The sequence below is a fragment of the Mustelus asterias genome, chromosome 6, assembly GCF_964213995.1.
Source record: "Mustelus asterias chromosome 6, sMusAst1.hap1.1, whole genome shotgun sequence".
Classification (NCBI taxonomy): Eukaryota; Metazoa; Chordata; class Chondrichthyes; order Carcharhiniformes; family Triakidae; genus Mustelus; species Mustelus asterias.
In genome coordinates this window covers 93,294,660-93,315,006 of record NC_135806.1, presented here as the reverse complement: position 1 = coordinate 93,315,006, position 20,347 = coordinate 93,294,660, and the positions used below count along the sequence as shown (strand labels likewise).

The 20,347-nt window shown below is 41.5% G+C and overlaps 1 protein-coding gene across 1 annotated transcript in view; it reads left to right on the top strand.

The window, feature by feature from the left end:
* Positions 1-20,347, top strand: part of lnpep (leucyl/cystinyl aminopeptidase) — a 98,546-nt gene that overhangs the window by 53,459 nt on the left and 24,740 nt on the right. Inside the window, exons 7-10 of the mRNA XM_078214758.1 lie at positions 3,329-3,442; positions 6,500-6,631; positions 16,159-16,290; positions 19,247-19,419. Of these exons, the coding sequence (XP_078070884.1) occupies positions 3,329-3,442; positions 6,500-6,631; positions 16,159-16,290; positions 19,247-19,419 (551 nt within the window). The remainder of the gene's footprint in view (positions 1-3,328; positions 3,443-6,499; positions 6,632-16,158; positions 16,291-19,246; positions 19,420-20,347) is intronic.

Genomic DNA, 20,347 nt, shown 5'->3' with positions numbered 1-20,347 from the left:
GGTTAGTGAATATTGTGGGGAAATTTTAAAAGGTGGCCAATTGTATCTTACACTAAGACAATACAAAAGTCACAAGGCAAATATCTCTATGCAAAGACGTAACAAAATTTGTTAAACATAAAACATAGAATGAGACAATACAAATGTACAGCCAACCGGAGCCTCACAAAGGGTTAAATGGCTCTGGAACAGGGTGACAGAACCTCTCCAAAAGATCTGAAGTACATAGTCAAATACAGATCAATTATACTTTTTTTCTAATCAATAATTCCACCTTTCATTGGCGTAAAATCAATTTCATTTAACAGTGATACATCAATACAAATCTCTGTCAAGTACCTCAGCCAACCATATGATACTTAATAGCATGGTGATATTTTATTCATCCTTCTAAATCCGAATGTAATCTCCCCTCTTGGCACTAACTACATCCCTGTCGCCCGGTAGTGGCAGACACTACTGTAAGGTCAAAGTAGACTTTCCCACCAGCTCTTTGCCAAGTTGAATAGACATATGTTCCAGCATCCAGGGGCATATCTATTCTTGTGTCTGGGCAGTGAATGCCTCTATTTATTAAAGCTGCAACATACGTTCTCACATCTCAAACTGCCAGGAAGCCTCATTGTCTAGCAGATTACATGCTTGCTTATTTCCTGCGGATGTTCAGTATGTGGCTCCCTGGAGCCAACAAGCTTTATTTGAAGTCTTGCACTAACCTACTGGAACGCTGACCTAATTCGGGCACTGAAGTACATAGTCAAATACAGATCAATTCTAGTTTTTTTTTCTAATCAATAATTCTGCCTTTCATTAGCTTAAAATCAATTTCATTTAACAGTGCAATCAATACATTAATCAATACAAATCTCTGTCAAGTACCTCAGCCAACCATATGATAACTCGCAAGGCAAATATCTCGGTGCAAAGACGTAACAAAGTTTATTAAACATAAAACATGGAACAAGACTTTAGCATGGCCAATGCATCTAACCTGCACATCTTTGGACTGTGGAAGGAAACCGGAGCACCCTGAGGAAACCCACGCAGATACAGGTAGAACGTGCAAACTCCGCACGGACAGTGACCCGATGCTGGAATTGAACCTGGGTCTCTGGCACTGTGAGGCAGCAGAGCTAACCACTGTGCCACCATGCCACCCCACTATGGAAGTTGCAAGATACATTTCCTTATGGGATCCTCCCGATAAGACTGCTGCTGACTAACCAGTTCCCAGACCTTTGGCTTTAAATTAATGACATTTACCACCATGTATTTTAGTAACTTAACTTGACCAAAGTGAACAATGCATTTGAAATACGTTAAAATATCAGTATATATGTTTTGAAATCATAACTACTTGTTTTCCCGCATTCACATATTTGTTAGCTGTCTTAAGAATCATTTAACTCCTTACTAATTTCTTGTCCTCTGAAAGACTGCATTCTGCCTATAAAACTGGTTAGGAATCCCCTTCCACAGTGGGGCAGCACGGTGGCACAGTTAGCACTGCCAGGCCCCAGGTTCAATTCTAGCGCCGGGCCACTGTCTGTGTGGGGTCTGCACGTTCTCCCTGTGTCTGCGTGGGTTTCCTCCGGGTGCTCCGATTTCCTCCCATAGTCCAAAGATGTGCAAGTTAGGTGCATTGGCCATGCTAAATTCTCCCTCAGTGTACCCGAACAAGCGCCGGAGTGTGGCAACTGGGGAATTTCATTGCAATGGTTAATGTAAGCCTACTTGTGATTAATAAATAAAGATCAAAGAAAATACAGCACAGGAACAGGCCCTTCGACCCTCCAACCCTGCGCCAATCATGATGCCTGCCTAAACTAAAACCGTATGCACTTAGGGAGTCCATATCCTTCCATTCCCAGCCTATTCATGTATTCATCTAGTTGCCCCTTAAATGCCGCTATCGTACCTGCTTCACTTGTCATTGCTAATGGAAAAAAAAATCTGTATTTATACAATGTATTCACAATCACTGGACATCTTTATTAAATGATAAGCTTTTGAAGTGTAATCTGTTGTATTGTAGAAAACATGTTAGACAAATGTGCGCACAGCAAGCTCCCATAAAGCAATAGTGTGACACTGACCAGATAATGTTTCTGTAATGTTTGTTGAGGGGGTAGGGGAGAAATCGGTCAAATTCGCAAGGCTCCTCTAAAAGTGATGATTCTTTTGGGATGTCAAAAGACCATCAGAACAGAAAATACCTGCAGAAAAGATTGGTCAAAGGTGTAAATTGGGAGAAAAATAGAAGGTGAAATATTCTGAAAACCTGCCCTGATGGCTAGTGTGAATACATTACACAAACCTTTTTACTGAGCACAATCTATGCTGATAAACTGGTTTACTTTGCTTTATGGATAACAATACTGAGGGTGTATTGGAGTGGCGGTAGAGAGCATATATTTTATCATAATTTCAAACCGTGCTGTAACGTAGCTAACTGGCTATTGGGAGTCTTTTGATCTCTCCACAGCAATTGCTCCCCTGTTCAGTAAGTGGAAAATTTCTACATCAAAAGCTGCTTTTAGCCACTGACATTTAAGTACTGGAAACGCTGCAGATCAGAGGGAATTAGCAGTGTCTTGAACATTTCCTCTTTCACGTGAAATGAGTCATGGTTCAGTTTTTAAGGGGAAAAATGTTCCATTAAGTATAAATAATGTAATATTCATTCTACTTCAAATTGTAAAACCTGATCTCCTGCATTTTTAACCTTGCATCTTCAGGCCAAGAGCTGTGTGTGTCAGTCCTTTGTTAGAACCCATCTCCTCTGTACCAGGGATTTCCTTTTTATTTTCTTTATATTCTGACCACAGAAAACAGCCTGTTGCCTGGAGTTTTTGACACCACCTCATGCAGCGGCTTGTAAATAAATTTGTTCATGACACCAATGACCTATTTTTTGCAGAGACTGTTTTCTGCAGACATTTGTGCCATGCCCACATGTACAGAATAATCATTACTGTATTTCTCATGCTGATTTGTGCTGTATTTGTTAACTATCTTTGACAAGATGTCTAACTGTTCAACACCTCTAGTGATGTTGGCTAATGGATTCAATGATGAAAGAGATCCTTGTAGCATTTTGAAATGAGTTGAGATTCCCTAACTAGTTCAACTAACTTTAATTCACAATTCTCAATACCTATAAACTGTAATCTTTCTCTTAAGGACTGGTATTAGAATTAGGTGATGATTTTCCAAACATCTCCGGAGTTTGTCAGCAGTGAGCTGCTTAATCTCTTTAATGGGGAGTTCATACCATGTTTTATTGTGGATTTTTCTTTTCCTGAATTTGTTTTATTCTTCTCCTCAGTGGTTTGGTAACCTGGTTACTATGGAATGGTGGAATGACCTTTGGTTAAATGAAGGATTTGCCACCTTTATGGAATATTTTTCACTGGAAAAAGTATTCCCCGAGCTCGAGGTGGTAAGTGAAAAAATCTTTAACTTGTTTGTAAGGGGTATGTTGTTGCCATGAAAGGGGGAAGGGGTTGTTTCAAGATTTTCAATTTTTGCATGTAACTACAGCTCATTAAGGAACTGTGGTCTACTTCAAAGCTAAGACAAAGAATAGACTTCACATCCCAATATTTGTTTTCTTTGCACCAGGCAGAAAGTAAATGCTCTTAAATGTGTTAGTGTATTTGAACTGTTGGACTGTAGTTCTTTACCACCTAGTTGGGAAGCAGGCAATCTGTACAACTGTGCTAATATCAGTGTGCCACCAGGGCCAATTCTACTTGCAGGTAATTGTGAGAAGGAGAGGTGATTGCTCAGCCTTAGTAGCAGCTAGCTGTGTTGACAAAAATAACTGTCACTGCATACTGCTTAAGTAGCTGACTACTGCTTACAATGTTCTGTGCATCCACCTGTGAGTCTGCTGTAACCCAGACACCTAACCTAGAAACGTTCCGTAACCCCAAACAATATGCTCTCACACTGAGATAAGTTCTCAAGGAAGCATGTGTTCCTGCCCAGTGGTGTCATTGGCAACCTCAACAGCACTGCTTCATAGAGTCATAGAGGTTTACAGCATGGAAACAGGCCCTTCGGCCCAACTTGTCCATACTGCCCTTTTCTTTTTAAACCCCTAAGCTAATCCCAATTACCCGCATTTGGCCCATATCCCTCTATACCCATCGTACCCATGTAACTATCTAAATGTTTTTTAAAAGACAAAATTGTACCCGCCTCTGGCAGCTTGTTCCAGACACTCACCACCCTCTGTGTGAAAAAATTGCCCCTCTGGACATTATTGTATCTCTCCCCTCTCTCACCTTAAACCTATGCCCTCTAGTTTTAGACTCCCCTACCTTTGGGTAAAGATATTGACTATCTAGCTGATCTGTGCCCCTCATTATTTTATAGACCTCTATAAGGTCACCCCTCAACCTCCTATGCTCCAGAGGAAAAAGTCCCAGTCTATCCAGCCTCCCCTTATAACTCAATCCATCAAGTCCCGGTAGCATCCTAGTAAATCTTTTTTGCACTCTTTCTGGTTTAATAATATCCTTTCTATAATAGAGTGACCAGAACTGTACACATTATTCCAAGTGTGGCCTCACCAATGTCTTGTACAACAGATAACCACTCCATCTGACGAAGGGGCAGCGCTCCGAAAGCTTATGGTATTTGCTACCAAATAAACCTGTTGGACTTTAACCTGGTGTTGTAAGACTTCTTACTGTTGTACAACTTCAACAAGACATTCCAACTCCTGTATTCAATGTTCTGACCGATGAAACCAAGCATGCCAAATGCCTTCTTCACCACAATGGAGCTGCCAACTGGAAAATAGTGGATCAAGATTATTTAGTCGTGTTCTTCAGCAGAGGAAAGGAAGGAAGCCGGAGAGAGTACTTTCAAAATTCAGAGCAGAAGTCAGCGCTGCATTTTGGGAACTCTTGAATATCCACCGGGTTCAATTTATTTGTTGGAATGTAAAAGCATTTGACAAATGCTCTGAGTCAAGGGCCATTGAATTAATGATATAGTTAGTCCTCTGGTTTGAATCAGAATTTTTCTTCCATCGTTGATGTTTAGAAAAGATTCCCTAAGTCAGTAATTAAAAACAATAAATCACGGTTTGAATATTCTATGAAATTGTACAAAAAACAAATAAAATATTTTGAAAGAATGACTTCTAAATTGCTGTTAACATGCTAATTATATCCACTCTGGTAATTAAATTAGGAAGTTAGATCAGATAGATGTTGTGATTTTTGACAGACACTCTTCGACAATGGTAAGGTCTGCAAGACATAACAGGCTATAAATGAAGGCACGTAAAACCACCGGCACCAATGCACCCCTCCCCGATGAGTTCAATACATTCTATGCCCATTTTGAGCAAGAGGTCCGCGAGAGCAAGCCCTCCACCCCAAGGTCACCATTGCAGACGTCCAAACACTCTTCTCGAATGTCAACCCACAGAAAGCGACTGGCCTGGATGAGGTACCCGGGCAAACACTCAGATCCTGTGCAGACCAGCTGGCGGGGATATTTTCAGACATCCTCAACTCCTCTTTACAACAATCTGAGGTCCCTATCTGCATCAAGAAGATGACCATCATCCCGGTACCAAAGAAAAGTGAGGCAGCGTGCCTTAATGACTCGTCCGGTGGCTCTGCCGTTCATCATTATGAAATGCTTCGAAAGGTTAGTCATGGCACAAATCCATTCCGGCCTCCCGGATTGCCTGGATCCACTAGAGTTTGCCTACCACCACAACAGGTTCACGACAGATGCCATCTCCCAGACCTTCCACCCAACCCTGGAACACCTAGATAACAAAGACATTATGTCAGACTCCTATTTATCAACTACAGCACAGCCTTCAACACCACTATTCCTACGAAACTCATCTCCAAACTCCATGGCCTGGAGCTTGGCTCCTCCCTGTGCAACTGGATCCTGAACTTCCTAACCCATAGACCGCAATCAGTAAGGATAGGCAACAACACCTCCATGATCACCCTCAACACTGGTGCCCCTTACAATACTCCATATACACCTATGACTGTGTGGCCAAATCCCCTCAAACTCGATTTTCAAGTTTGTTGATGACACCACCGTAGTGGGTCGGATCTCAAACAATGATGAGACGAAGTAAAGGAAAGAGGGAATCTGGTAAACTGGTGCAACGACAATAATCTTTCCCTCAATGTCAACAAAATGAAGGAGATTGTCATCAACTTCAGGAAGTGCCGTGGAGGATATGCCTCTGTCTATATCAATGGGGTGAAGTAGAAATGGTGGAGACCTTCAAGTTTCTAGGTGTCCAGATCACCAACAATCTGTCCGAGTCCCTCCATGCTGATGTTATAGTTAAGAAAGCCCATCAACACCTCTGCTTACATAAATATAAGTTGTTATTGAAATACAGTCTGATTTTTCAGATGGGCTAGTCCATAGTTACAATCGTGGCATGCAAAATAGCGAATTAGAAAGGCAATTGATTCCTTTTTGTTTCTTTTGTTTACAGGCTGATCGTTTTTTGACTACTCGCTTTAAGGTGATGGAAAAGGATTCAATGAATTCATCCCACCCTCTATCCACTTCCGTCAAAATTGCTGAGGAAATTGAGGAGATGTTTGATTCAATTTCATATGAAAAGGTACTCCAGTAAAGACCATTTTTTTATATTAATGAAGTTGTACTTCAGTGTAGGTTTGCTTACCTCTAGCAAGTAGTAGTTCAAATCCAATGACAACATGTGAAGTATCCTATTGTGGCTGGATATTCATTGAGATTGGCAGCAAAAGTATTTCTTCACAGGGAGGGACAGATGATTAGAAGTCAATTCATCATGTCCTAATCTACCTCCAGTTGATACTGTTTGAAGTGACTATAGCTAAGCAACCTCAATGTCATGTTTGATTCTGAGATGAGCTACACATCTTGCCACTGTTATTTGGGGGGAGTTCCCAAGGAACAGGGTGCCAGAGCAGGGCAAACACCTTGAATGAGCTCTGAAGAATTGATTCTATCAACCTGTGCTTGTGCTGTCTAGAATTGCATTAGTGGGTTGTGTCTCAATGGAAGATTGTGCATTCCAAATTGGGTAAACAAAAAGATTTACCAAAAACATTTTGGTGCAGCTGTCTAAAAAGCTTGATTTGAAAAATCTGAAAATATGATAGGTTTCTGTATATCCAAACAAAAATAGTGTAAAAGCAATCCCTCCTTCCTTAATTGTTTCCCCTCTCCAATCACTGTTCTCCCTCACTTTCAAACAGCTGTAATCCTAAATACTAGTCTCTCAGACTCAAGCTTTATCCAGAGCTCTGCTATGTGTACTCCAGCAAAAAGGGTTTCATTCCGACCAATCAGTTCAATCATTGCCAATCTTCACTGGCATCCTATCACTTAGTACATCACTTTTAAAATTCTTGTACTGAATTTCAAATTCCCTTGTAATTTTGATACTTCTAAACTTTGTCCACTCCTCAAACCGCCCCATCGGGCCTTGCATCCTACCTGTTGTACTTTTTTTGTGCCAGAAAGTCATGAGTTTAAGCCTAATTCCAGGACTACTATTTCCAGAGCACATTATTAGGGAACCCAAGCACCCCTTTTCCACCTTCGTCCGTCGAGGAAAAGATACAAAAGTCTGAAAACACGTACCAACAGATTCAAGAACAACTTCTTCCTGCTGTCATCAGACTTTTTTGAATGGCCCTATCAGATATTAAGCTGATCTTTTTTTACACCCTACCTGTAACAGCAACACTGTATTCTGTACCCTATCCTTTTCCTTTACCCCTACGTATCCCTGGTATGTTTTGTCAGTATAGCGTGCAAGAAACAATACTTTTCACTGTATTCCAGTCCATGTGCCAATAAGTCAAATCAAATATCAACACAGACATTTTTATGTTGTACTATCTGATGGATGAGACATTAAACTGAGGCCTTGTCTTCCCACTCAGGATGTAGAGGTTCCTGTGATATTTAGGAATAGTTGAGGATTTCTCCTGATGTCCTGGCCAAATTTTGCTCTTGTCCAGTACTAACACAAAATTACCAGGTCATTCATCAACAATTGCAAATTGATGCAACTTCCTACACGTAAAAGTTCTTGGTTTAAGCTCCTTGTAGCCATATTTGTCTCCAATGTTGAAATCATCCTTAAAACTCATGACTTGAAATTCACTTCATGGGTGAGATCCTAAGTGAATATTTCTCATCAGTATTTACTGTTGAGAAAAGCATGGATGTTAGGGAACTTGGGGAAATAAATAGTGATGTCTTGAGGAGTGTACATATTACAGGTGCTGGAAGTCTTAAAGCACATCAAGGTAGATAAATCCCCGGGACCTGATGAAGTATATCCCAGGACGTTGTGGGAGGCTAGGGAGGAAATTGCGGGTCCCCTAGCCGAGATATTTGAATCATCGATAGTCACGGGTGAGGTGCCTGAAGATTGGAGTGTTGCAAATGTTGTGCCTTTGTTTAAAAAGGGCTGCAGGGAAAAGCCTGGGAACTACAGACCAGTGAGTCTCACATCTGTGGTGGGTAAATTGTTGGAAGGTATTTTGAGAGACAGGATCTACAGGCACTTAGAGATGCAAGGACTGATTAGGAACAGTCAGCATGGCTTTGTGAGTGGAAAATCATGTCTCACAAATTTGATTGAATTTTTTGAAGGGGTAACCAAGAAGGTAGATGACGGCAGTGCAGTTGATGTTGTCTACATGGACTTTAGCAAGGCCTTTGACAAGGTACCGCATGGTAGGTTGTTGCATAAAGTTAAATCTCACGGGATCCAGAGTGAGGTATCTAAATGGATACAAAATTGGCTTCTTGACAGAAGCCAGAGGGTGGTTGTAGAGAGTTGTTTTTCAAACTGGAGGCCTGTGACCAGTGGTGTGCCTCAGGGATCAGTGCCGGGCCCACTGTTATTTGTCATTTATATTAATGATTTGGATGTGAATATAGGGGGCATAGTTAGTAAGTTTGCAGATGACACCAAGATTGGTGGCATAGTGGACAGTGAAGAAAGTTATCTCCAATTGCAACGGGATCTTGATCAATTGGGCCAGTGTGCTGACGAATGGCAGATGGAGTTTAATTTAGACAAATGCGAGGTGATGCATTTTGGTAGATTGAACCAGGGCAGGACTTACTCAGTTAATGGTAGGGTGTTGGGGAGAGTTACAGAACAAAGAGATCTAGGGGTACATGTTCATAGCTCCTTGAAAGTGGAGTCACAGGTGGACAGAGTGGTGAAGAAGGCATTCGGCATGCTTGGTTTCATCAGTCAGAACATTGAATACAGGAGTTGGGACGTCTTGTTGAAGTTGTATAAGACATTGGTAAGGCCACACTTGGAATACTGTGTGCAATTCTGGTCACCCTATTATAGAAAGGATATTATTAAACTAGAAAGAGTGCAGAAAAGATTTACTAGAATGCTACCGGGACTTGATGGATTGAGTTATAAGGAGAGGCTGAATAGACTGGGACTTTTTTCTCGAGTGTAGGAGGCTGAGGGGTGACCTTATAGAGGTCTATAAAATAATGAGGGGCACAGACAAGGTAGATAGTCAATATCTTTTCCCAAAGGTAGGGGAGTCTAAAACTAGAGGGCATAGGTTTAAGGTGAGAGGGGAGAGATACAAAAGTGTCCAGAGGGGCAGTTTTTTCACAGAGGGTGGTGAGTGTCTGGAACAAGCTGCCAGAGGAAGCAGTAGAGGCGGGTACAATTTTATCTTTTAAAAAGCATTTAGATAGTTACATGGTTATGATGGGTATAGAGGGATATGGGCCAAATGCGGGCAATTGGGATTAGCTTCGGGGTTTTAAAAGAAAAAGGGCGGCATGGACAAGTTGGGCCGAAGGGCCTGTTTCCATGCTGTAAACCTCTATGACTCACTTGTGACATCTGACCACTTCTATTTCTGCTTGGATCTAGCATTGGTTGAGAGTTGGTTTAAAATCAAATGTTGCCCCAAATGCCCCTCTGACTAATTGGAATAGCTGGTTAAAAAGCCAAATTCATTTACATGGAAGATATTTATTATCTGCTGCTGATTCTTCATCTGTAGGAATAGTCAATGGAATCATCATTCATTAAAATGTAATTTGGTGTATTTGGAAATTATTACATCACTTCCAGCCAATTCAAAGCAGTGTTTGCCCGTTTGAGAAATCCTTTTCAAAATCGTTTGAAATGTTTTTGAGCTCAGATTACAACCTTAGGCTCCACAATTAGAAACAGCTGCCATCTGCTGGGAACAGAGGACAGAGCTTTAAAGATCTGTCCTAGTTGATGTATATAACACTTTGAAGTGTTTGCTTTGCATTTCACTATTAATGACTGCAAAAGCTTTGTTCTGTCCGAAACTACTTATATATAATGTTTGACCTTTCAATTCCCCAGGGTAGCTCGTGTTGGTAAGTGAAGAAGCATGAATTCCGCCCGTGGGTGGAATTGAAAGGTCAACAGTAGGCCTGCTGTAGCTAGATCGGATCTCTTGTTTTTCCTCTCCTCCTCCTCCTTCCCTGAAGTTATCCTTGCAATATTTTTCACCAGGAACAATAGTGGAGGTGCAGAAGATGAAACACTCATCTTGAAACCAATTTTGGTTGAATTCCTACTTGATCTTGGGAATTAAGGTTATTTGTTTTACTTCCTTCTTCTCCTCTCCACCCTATTTTCTTTCCTTTCCTCCCACCTTTTCCTGGAGATGCTAACTTGCTAATTGGTGATTTTCTGGGTACAGTAAACCCCCAAATGTCTTTCCCAAATATTCATTCTATACATGTTTTATTGGACAAGAATTGCTTACAAATGGTGGAAGGCATCACCATGCCCTTACCCATTCACCTTCTGGAAGATGTAATGAATAGTACCTTTTTAGATACTTTCCTTTGTCAGTATTTGGTATGGGACTGTATGAACATAATCATAAAATCTTTCTTTAGTTGCTTATTGGCTTTCAACATGTTTAAGTTTTTTTTTCTCCCTGAAAATTTATGAAGTAGTTACAATTAATTCTGAGCAGCACTGATACAAAGCAGAATTCCTGCAACGTGGAATTGCTATTTGGCGATTTTAATGCTAGCAATATACGAGATGGATATTTTAACAACGACATTCAAAGACTGGAGTGCATGTTGTCCCATCACTGCAACTTTTTTTAATATAGTAAATCTTAACTGTGGCTGTATGGTCCCACCCACTTAATATTAACTATTCTTGGGCAGTGTGTGATATGAAGGCAGACAGAATCTCCGTTTAATGTCTTATCCCTCGATACTGTACCAAATTGCCAGCCTAAATCGTGTGCTCAAGTTTATGGAGTGCAGCTTCTGACTAATGATACAATCCCTGTAGAAACCAATGACTTTTTAACAAGTGATTAATTTTCCAATGACCAAGGCGAAAAATGCAGGACAAGATTTCACATTTTGTTGTAACTAAATTCAATATTGACTAAACATTACTCAACAGACAATTAATAATATACCGAAAGGTATTTTCACACACACAAATGATTCTGAAATGTTTCTAATTAAATGTTGTTTTTACCATATTTCTGGCAGATATGCAGCAACACAAGATTTAAGTCCTAAATTAATCCCAGCTTTCCCTCCTTCCTGCCTCGCCAGGTCAAATCATCAGGTGTCCTTAAAAATAGTTCCAGTCAGTCTGAGTATTGCAGAACTGGCTTTCACTCACAGGGCCCAATCTAGTGACTCCTTGTTCCTTAAATACCCTTAAGTCCCATTAACCCTATTGCCTTCCTGTTGAAAAAAAGGCATTGAGACTAACGGTAGAAAAAGTACAAAGATCTAGCTCTCTACATTTCAACATACACAAGGCAGTCGAAAATGTCTTCAAGTCTTTCCATCAAACTGTGGAAAGAAAAATGTAAATGTGATTGTCTCACTTCATAAAAGGAAACAAAGATAACTTTAGGAATTATAAGCCAATTGGCAATGCTTTCTTTTGTTTGTAAGCCACTGAAATCTATTTTATGGGGTGAGAAGATTAAGAAACTACAGTGGATTTCCAAAAAGCATTCGATCTTAACAGATTTATGGCAAAGATAATAGAGCATGAAATTGAAAAGGATCTTTCTGCATGGATATTAACATGGTTGGAAGGCAGAGAGCAAAGTGTAACACTAAAACAACTTTCTTTGAACAGCAAGTGTGGTTGAGTGATATTTCACAGAGGTGCACGCTTCAGACATTCCTATTACATGTGTGACTTGAGAATTGAGGGAAATAGTATTTAAGTTTGCTGATAACGTCAAGTTTGTGGGGTGGGAGTGGTGGATATGGAACATTGTTTTTGGCATGCGGTCTTGCCAAGTGGGTGGCTTGGTGGCACAGTGGTTAGCACTGCTGCCTCACACCATCAGGGACCTGGGTTCAATTCCAGGCTTGGGTCACTATCTGTGCAAAGTCTGCATGTTCTCCCTATGTCTGTGTGGGTTTCCTCCGGGTGCTCTGGTTTCCTCCCACAGTCCAAAGGTGTGCGGGTTAGGTGGATTGACAATGCTAAATTGCCCCTTAGTGTCGGGGACTAGCTAGGGTAAATAAATACATGGGTTATGGGGATAGGGCCTGGGTGGGATTGTGGTCAGTGCAGACTCGATGGACTGAATAGTCTCTTTCTGCACTGTATGATTCTATGAACGGCCTGCCATCAGCTTTGGTATGCAGGCCGGCACCTTCATTGGAGTCACCTAAACCATACAATAGCAGCATGAAGAAGTATGCCAAAAAGAGTTGGCAGCAGGACACAGCCCCGCTTGACCCCACTGCTGCTCTTGCAAACCTTTAATGTTGCTCCATTGTAACTGAGGAAGTTGTACATATGCTCATGGAAAGAAGTAATGATGCCCAGGAGTCCAGGCAGGTGGACTATTTTCCCCAGCAGTTTAGAGAGTCTATCTCTGCCGACAAGGCCTCAGGCCTTGGTGAGGTATATGAAGATGATGCAGAGTGGTCTATACATGGCACTTATCCCGCAACTGCCGGAGGAGGAAATCTTTTCAGCTGTCAATCTGCTCGCTCTGAAGCCGCACCGAGAGTCAGGGCACCAATCTCTGCAATCTGGCCAGAGCAATGTGAGCAAAGACCTTCCCCGCAACCCTTAACAAGGGGATCCCTCAGTAATTGTTGCAGCCAGTGTGATCCTCCTTGTTTATGTACGAGGTGACTATTTTTGCATCTCACATGTCTTTAGAAACAGATTTTTCCTTCCAGCAGAGAGACGAAAGTTCATGGAAATGCTGTAGCCGTGTTGGTTTTCCACATTTGCTGATTTTAGGTGGAATGCCGTCACTTCCTGAGGACTTTACTGAAGGCTACTGACCATCTTACTATTGGTAAGGTTCCTCAACCAGTAGTAAGATGGTCAATAACCTTGGTGAGTTGTGCTGTGGTGAGTTGTACTGCTCCTCCTCGACAGGAAGGTCTGGAATGGTGCAGAGAGCCTCTTCAGTGACCATGTTCACTGTTTTGTGGAGGCTGAGTTAGTGCTCGACTTTCCTTCACCTAGCTAGGTTCAGTGATGACCCCTGTCTTTGCCTTCAAGGGGGATGCTGCAATGGTTACTGTTGCGCCAGTTGCTTTCATCAATCCTTCATAATCCCTCAAGCATCCCCAGATTCAGCAGCAGATTGTATGATGTTAGAGTTTCAAACAGTATTGATTGGTGCAGCGCTGAGCAGTCTGTTTGTAGGGGCCTTGCAGGTAGTGCAAGGGGACTGTCATTTTGGCTGTCGTAACTGGCTCCATCTCAGTCCAGTGAGTCTCAAACCAGTCAACATTCCTTGAATCTTTTTACCTTCTACGCAGTGAATACAGAGTTATGGATGGTACTGCACAGATGATCCCACTTTGACATTGTACTCTGGCCTTGGTTGTTGTTCAAAAGAACCTGACCAAGGATGTTGAGAAACTCCTGTGTCCTTCTGGGTCGGTGGTACGTAAAGTGTTGGTCTGAGAACAATCTTCCTCCTTGGAGTTTTAGTTACCCTGGCTGAAGCCTGACCTTGTTACACATTGGTGTCACAGTCAGCGCTGTCATAGCTACAAGTGATGAGGACACTGTTGAAGGTGGTGATGATGAGATTGAGCTGGTGCCAGTGGAGTGATTTTGTATGTCTCAAGGGCATCTTTGGGCATGGCTTAGTTTGGACGTAGCTGTTCTTCACGTTCAGTCCATGGTAGCAGCATAGGTCCAGCAACCTCTCCCTATTTTCGTTCATACTGCTGATTCCACTGGTGCCCTTTGGCCAAGCTGCATAATACCCACCCTTGCAATGAAGTCCCTTAGAAGATACAATCCCTTGCTGCCAGGAATCCTGCTGATGGAAATGTCCCTTGCCTCATTTGACATCTGGGGTGGAGGCGAGTGTTGAGGCCTAGGTGCACATGAGGTTAATGGGCCTGTGCTTGTTTACAAGCAAAGGGTCCAGTCATTGTGAATAGTGTTCCATGTTCACATGTTGCCCCTGAGTTTTCCCTGCCAGACATCCACTTTAAGCGAATGTAGATTCTTGCACAGCAATCTCCACATTGCACCTCATAAGCTCTTTGTCAATGACAGATGTTTTGCATGCATCACCAACCCATAGAAGGTCATCGGGAAGGCCAGAACGCATGGTTCTTGCATTCCAGCTTTCCTGGTGCATAGATTAGCAGCCCTCCACGTTGAAGGATGACTCAACTCCACGCAGCCACTGAAGTAAGCAGGTTGTGGTGGCAAGCACCTAATTGAGTGGGGGCTGCCCAGTCTTGGGGTGGACAATAGCTATCCATTGAGGCAGGATGATCCTTCTTTCCCATAACGAGTTATGCACTCAGCTCTCTTTTCACAATAGTTATACTGTTAGTCACAAGTTGTGAGCTCAAAGCAAGAGGTGACAATCTGACTAACCCACCACGCCCACCCGCAATGCCAACGTACATAGTGCACACACAAGAATAACTTGTTGGTGTCTTTTAATCAGCTGGAAGTTAAAAAGGGCTTTAAAAGGGCTTCCAGGCAGAAGCTTGTTTACATTTCATTGTCCTTACAGAATGGCAAATGAAGCACCTGCCACTTGTGCCTTTGTTTAAGTTTTTAAGTTTATTTATTAGTGTCACAAATAGGCTTGCATTAACACTGCAATGAAGTTACTGTGAAAATTCCCTAGTCGCCACACTCTGACGTCTGGGTACACTGAGGGAGAATTTAGCATGGCCAATGAAACTAACCAGCACATCTTTTGGACTGTGGGAGGAAACCGGAGCAACTGGAGGAAACTCAGGCAGACACTGGGAGAACTTGCAGATTCCACACAGACAGTGACCCAAGCCGGGAATCGAACCGGAGTCCCTGGTGCCTTGAGGCAGCAGTGTTAACCACTGTGCCACTGTGCTGTTTATCAAGTTAAAGCACCCAGTCGCTGCATTCCTTGACACATCACCCATGCCTCTTTGGTCCCATTGATGTTGGAGAAGAGTTGAGGGTTATGATGGGGTTTGGTTGGGGGAGGGGGGGAGAAGTTGACAGGATGTGGGGATGGGTGGGCTAGAATTAAAAGTCGAAGACATTAAAATGACTGAAAACACAACATTTCCTGTGATGGAGCTGAAGATAGACCTCAAGGGGTGTGTAATTAAAGTCATTAAAGGATGTCTTTAATTTGTGATGTCAAAAGGGACATGACGTCACTGGAACCATACCTTGCTGCTAGGCCTCCCAGCTTACCTTGCTGATGGACCCAAACTGCAGCTGGTGAGCAAGTTCCTGCTGCAGCTTCAGAAAAAGGTGAGAAGGTAGTTTAGCTGCAGTTAGCTTTTTGCGCCTCCATTTTGCCACTGACCACAAGATCCAGGCAAATGCTATTTGTGACATCCTTGCGTACAAAAGTGTTTAATGCTCCAACTGGCTCATATTTGCATCTTTCAGGTAAACATTAGTCCTCAATTTTCCAACTGTTTTAATTTACTTTACTGTCAAGTGCAGCAAAAATCTGTCTGCGAAGCCTTCACAGCTGAACACCTGTTGCTTCGTATTTGGAACTGCAGTGTAGAGCGGTGTAATTTTGTAAAATCCAAATAATCCAGGTTCAAAACAATTTGTATTTCAAGAAAGACATTCAAAATGAGCAATCTTCTCCCTTTCTCCTTCAGGGGGCTTCCATTCTCTTGATGCTGAAGGGTTTTCTTGGCGAAACAGTTTTTCAGAAAGGAATTGAGAGATACTTAAATGAACACAAGTATGGGAACACTAAAACTGAAGACCTGTGGAACAGCATTACTGAAGTATGTACCCTAATCTTAATGCTGATTGTAAATCCAGAATAAATGGATTTATCATGCGGAAAATATACCATATGAATTGTAAATCAGGTAATTTTCGAAGCTTAGACAATTTACACTGCTTTGCTGGTAGCTTCGCACAAAGGGCAACTTATCTTCAATCACCCCCTAAGGTTTATGAAGTTGCCCCTTAAATTCGCTGCAGGAATTTAGGACTGCTACTTAACAGCATAAATACCTTTTCATAATATTTATATTTCTGCAATGCCAATCAAACTCTCTGGTCCATAAAGGGAGCAATATAAACTATAGAATCTCACACCTACAGGTGGTAAGTTGTTGATGGTATACATTTGACCTTAAGTTAAACTTTCAACCCTATATCTGTTCCATTATTAAAAATGTCCACCTCAATCTCCAGAACACTATCTGCCTTTGCCTCACCTCATCTACTGTTGGAGTCATTTTCTATGCCTCAATTACATCTAGACTTGACTCTTCCAATGCTATCCTGCTCTACTCCTTGTCGTCTTCACTACGTGAACTTAAACTCATCCAAAACCCTTCACGCCATGTCCTAGCTTGCACCAAGTGCCACTCACCCATCACCCCTGTGCTCATTGGCCTACACTGGCTCCTGATCTGGCAATGTCTGGATTTTAACTGTTTCACGGCTTCTCACCTTCCTATCTATGTTAACTCGCAGATCCCTACAAACTTTATAAATGCATGTATTTCACACCTTCACAAATTTCATCCCTCAACTCTTGCAGACAAATGGTTTCCATTAACCTTTTCCCAGCTTAATTAAGTTATGTACACGCATGCACAGCCTTCTTTACAGAATAACACACTATTCCTCAGTTATTCAAAAACAAACCTATCTTCACAATCGTATAAATGCAATTTGTTGGGGACTTTTAAAGTTACAGGAAAAATATATTATTTTTCTTTGTCTCTTAATTCTTCTTGCTCACTTAGAACATAGAACATAGAACAGTACAGCACAGAACAGGCCCTTCGGCCCACGATGTTGTGCCGAGCTTTATCTGAAACCAAGATCAAGCTATCCCACTCCCTATCATCCTGGTGTGCTCCATGTGCCTATCCAATAACCGCTTAAATGTTCCTAAAGTGTCTGACTCCACTATCACTGCAGGCAGTCCATTCCACACCCCAACCACTCTCTGCGTAAAGAACCTACTTCTGATATCCTTCCTATATCTCCCACCACGAACCCTGTAGTTATGCCCCCTTGTAATAGCTCCATCCACCCGAGGAAATAGTCTTTGAACGTTCACTCTATCTATCCCCTTCATCATTTTAAACCTCTATTAAGTCTCCCCTCAGCCTCCTCCGCTAATCTAGTCTTTCTTTTCCCCTCTTTTCTCTGTACCTGATTTAATGCTCTGTATCACTAACAGCTGTCCAGCCAACTGAGTTAAACTTTAACCCCTCATGGAGTTAATGTAATCTCAACTTTCTAAATGGGAGGCTATGGTACTCATCTATTTCTGACATTTTCTCCCAATTAAAACTTCGAATTCTTCACCATGCATTTGGAGGGAATGTTCTATTCTTGAATATTCTGATTCACCCATCTTTAATGCTTTGGATAATAAACATCACACCAAGCATGAATAGAGAGAAGTGAGTAGGAGTATTATATTTTATCATCTGTCCTTCGATAAATGCCTTGTAACTCGTACATACTATTTATATATAATAAATTCTAACATTGAAGAATTTAGCACTGCATTAAGATGATTGCCTAATAACAGCACAACCATTAAAACATCTCAACAGTTCATGGTGAATTGCTCAAGTTTAAATTGCATCTTTTCCTTCAATCTCTTTCTCCTCCACATCGCACCCGCCACCACAAAATCGATGAAAAAAGTAGAATGTTTTGTATTCCATTTTATTAATTGTCTTTAATTAAACCAACCTAGCCTGCAGTAGTAGTGTTACAACTGCTCTGCACTCCTTGGTGGGGGGGGCGGGCGGGGCGGGCGGGGGTGGTGGATAAGCCAGGCTTCCCATTCCTTGTTGCTGCCCAACAAATCCTATTAGAAATGTGCTTGTTCACATAAGGAAATGATAACTTCCATTTCTAGTCAAATAGCCTGCTGAAGTTGACCCTCATAAAGAGCATTGGTTTGAGTGTACAGGTGGAGCCAAAGATCAATGTGAGGAAGGAAAATATAAGCATTTACAAGTCCCATAAGCTAACGTAGGTGTTCTTGGCTGCCAATTTAGCAGTTTTTCCTTTAGGTTGTGCATTGTAATCCAACAGTGCTCGTGTAGTAGCCCTTGCATGGTATACAAGTTTTGACCATATGGACTGCAGCAATTCGAGAAGGCAGCTCACCATCAGCTTCTCGAGCGCAATTAGAGATGGGGCAATAAATGCTAGTTTAGTCAACAGCGTCCACATCCCATCAAATGTCAAAAAACACAAGCAGCTTTTGTGAACTGGATAAGGTCTGCACGGAAGCTAACTGAATGGAAATGAAAATCCCGCAGAGGATGTTGCTCTTTTAAGTACTGGTAAAAATGGATTTGTATTGAGAGATCTTTTCAATTCTTGTTTTTTAAATTCTGTTCAGACACTACCATGAGAAACCACTGTAATGCCACGATCCTATTGAATGCCATCATCAATGTGCATTCCCAGTACCAAAACTCTGTTAAATTAACTTGAGGCAAATTGAGCTTATTTCTTTGGTATCCAAAATATGGAACTTGGCTCCACTTTTTTCCACAAGCCTGCATGATTTAATTTTTAAATTGCATTTCTCAAATTACAAATATTTCACCAGTAGCTAGTCTTGGTACAGGCAATAAGTTAAATTAATAAATGTGTTTTCTCAATATACCGAATGCAATCACTAATTATTCTTTAGCTGAGTGATTTGACTGTGCTTTGGTCTAATCTCCCAGTACGTTTATTTCACAGGTTAAAAATGTAGACTTAAACGTGAAAGAAATGATGAATACTTGGACACTTCAGACAGGGTTCCCCATGGTCACTGTTAAATTAGACACAACTGCTAATAAAATTCATCTCTGTCAAGAACGTTTCCTCAGGATGTCCATTTCACAGGATCCATCATCCTCGCCTGATTCCAGGTACAACTGGTATAATTCCTGAAAATAATTTTATACTGATACTTAAGATTCAAAGTAAATAAATGCACGACACTATTCTTTAAACTCCTGGACTTGGGTTTGAATGAGATCAGCCTGACACAGTAAAAGGATTTTTGTTGGCTGTTGGTTGAACAGGATTACTATGATCCATGTGAAAACTGACCTGGGGGAAATGGAACAAAATCTGCACTGCTGTAGTTTGCCAACCCTGGTTGGATATATTCAGGAAGGTTTGATGATATGACAGTTACCCGCTGTTTGCAAAAATTATTCCATTTACCTAATCAGGGTTGAGCTCCTGTAGTCATGAGTATTTGGTCCTCGTGACTCAATTTTGTGTTGTTTAATTTTCTGTACAGAAGAATAGTTGTAGAGAGTACTGTGTACAATTCAGGTTGCCACCTTACAGAAAGAATGTGATCGCCCTAGAAAGGATACAGAGGAGATTTGAGAATAGTACCAGGAATGGAGAATTTTAATAATGAGAGCAGATTGGACAAGCTGAAGATGTTTTATTTGAAACAAAGGAGGCTGAGAAGAAATTTAATTGAGGTGTATAAAATTATGAGGGCCTTAGATGGAATGGTTAGGAAGGACCTTTTTCCATTAGCAGGGAGGGCAATAACCAGGGGGTACAGGTAGAATGATTATAGGAGAAGTGAGAAGTATTTTCCTTGCATCCAGAGGGTGATTGGAATCTGGAACTCTCGGTCTGAAAGGTTTGTAGAGCATAAACACTTATTACTAAAAAGAAATGGATATTTACTTAGTGGTGTAACCTACAGGGCTGCAGACAAAGAGGTGGAAGGTGGGATTAGGCTGGATAACTCTCAGCCAACACAAATGAGATGGCTTCCTACTGTGCCATAAATCTTTGTGTTTACTCACTGGCAGGTTAACTGGGTAT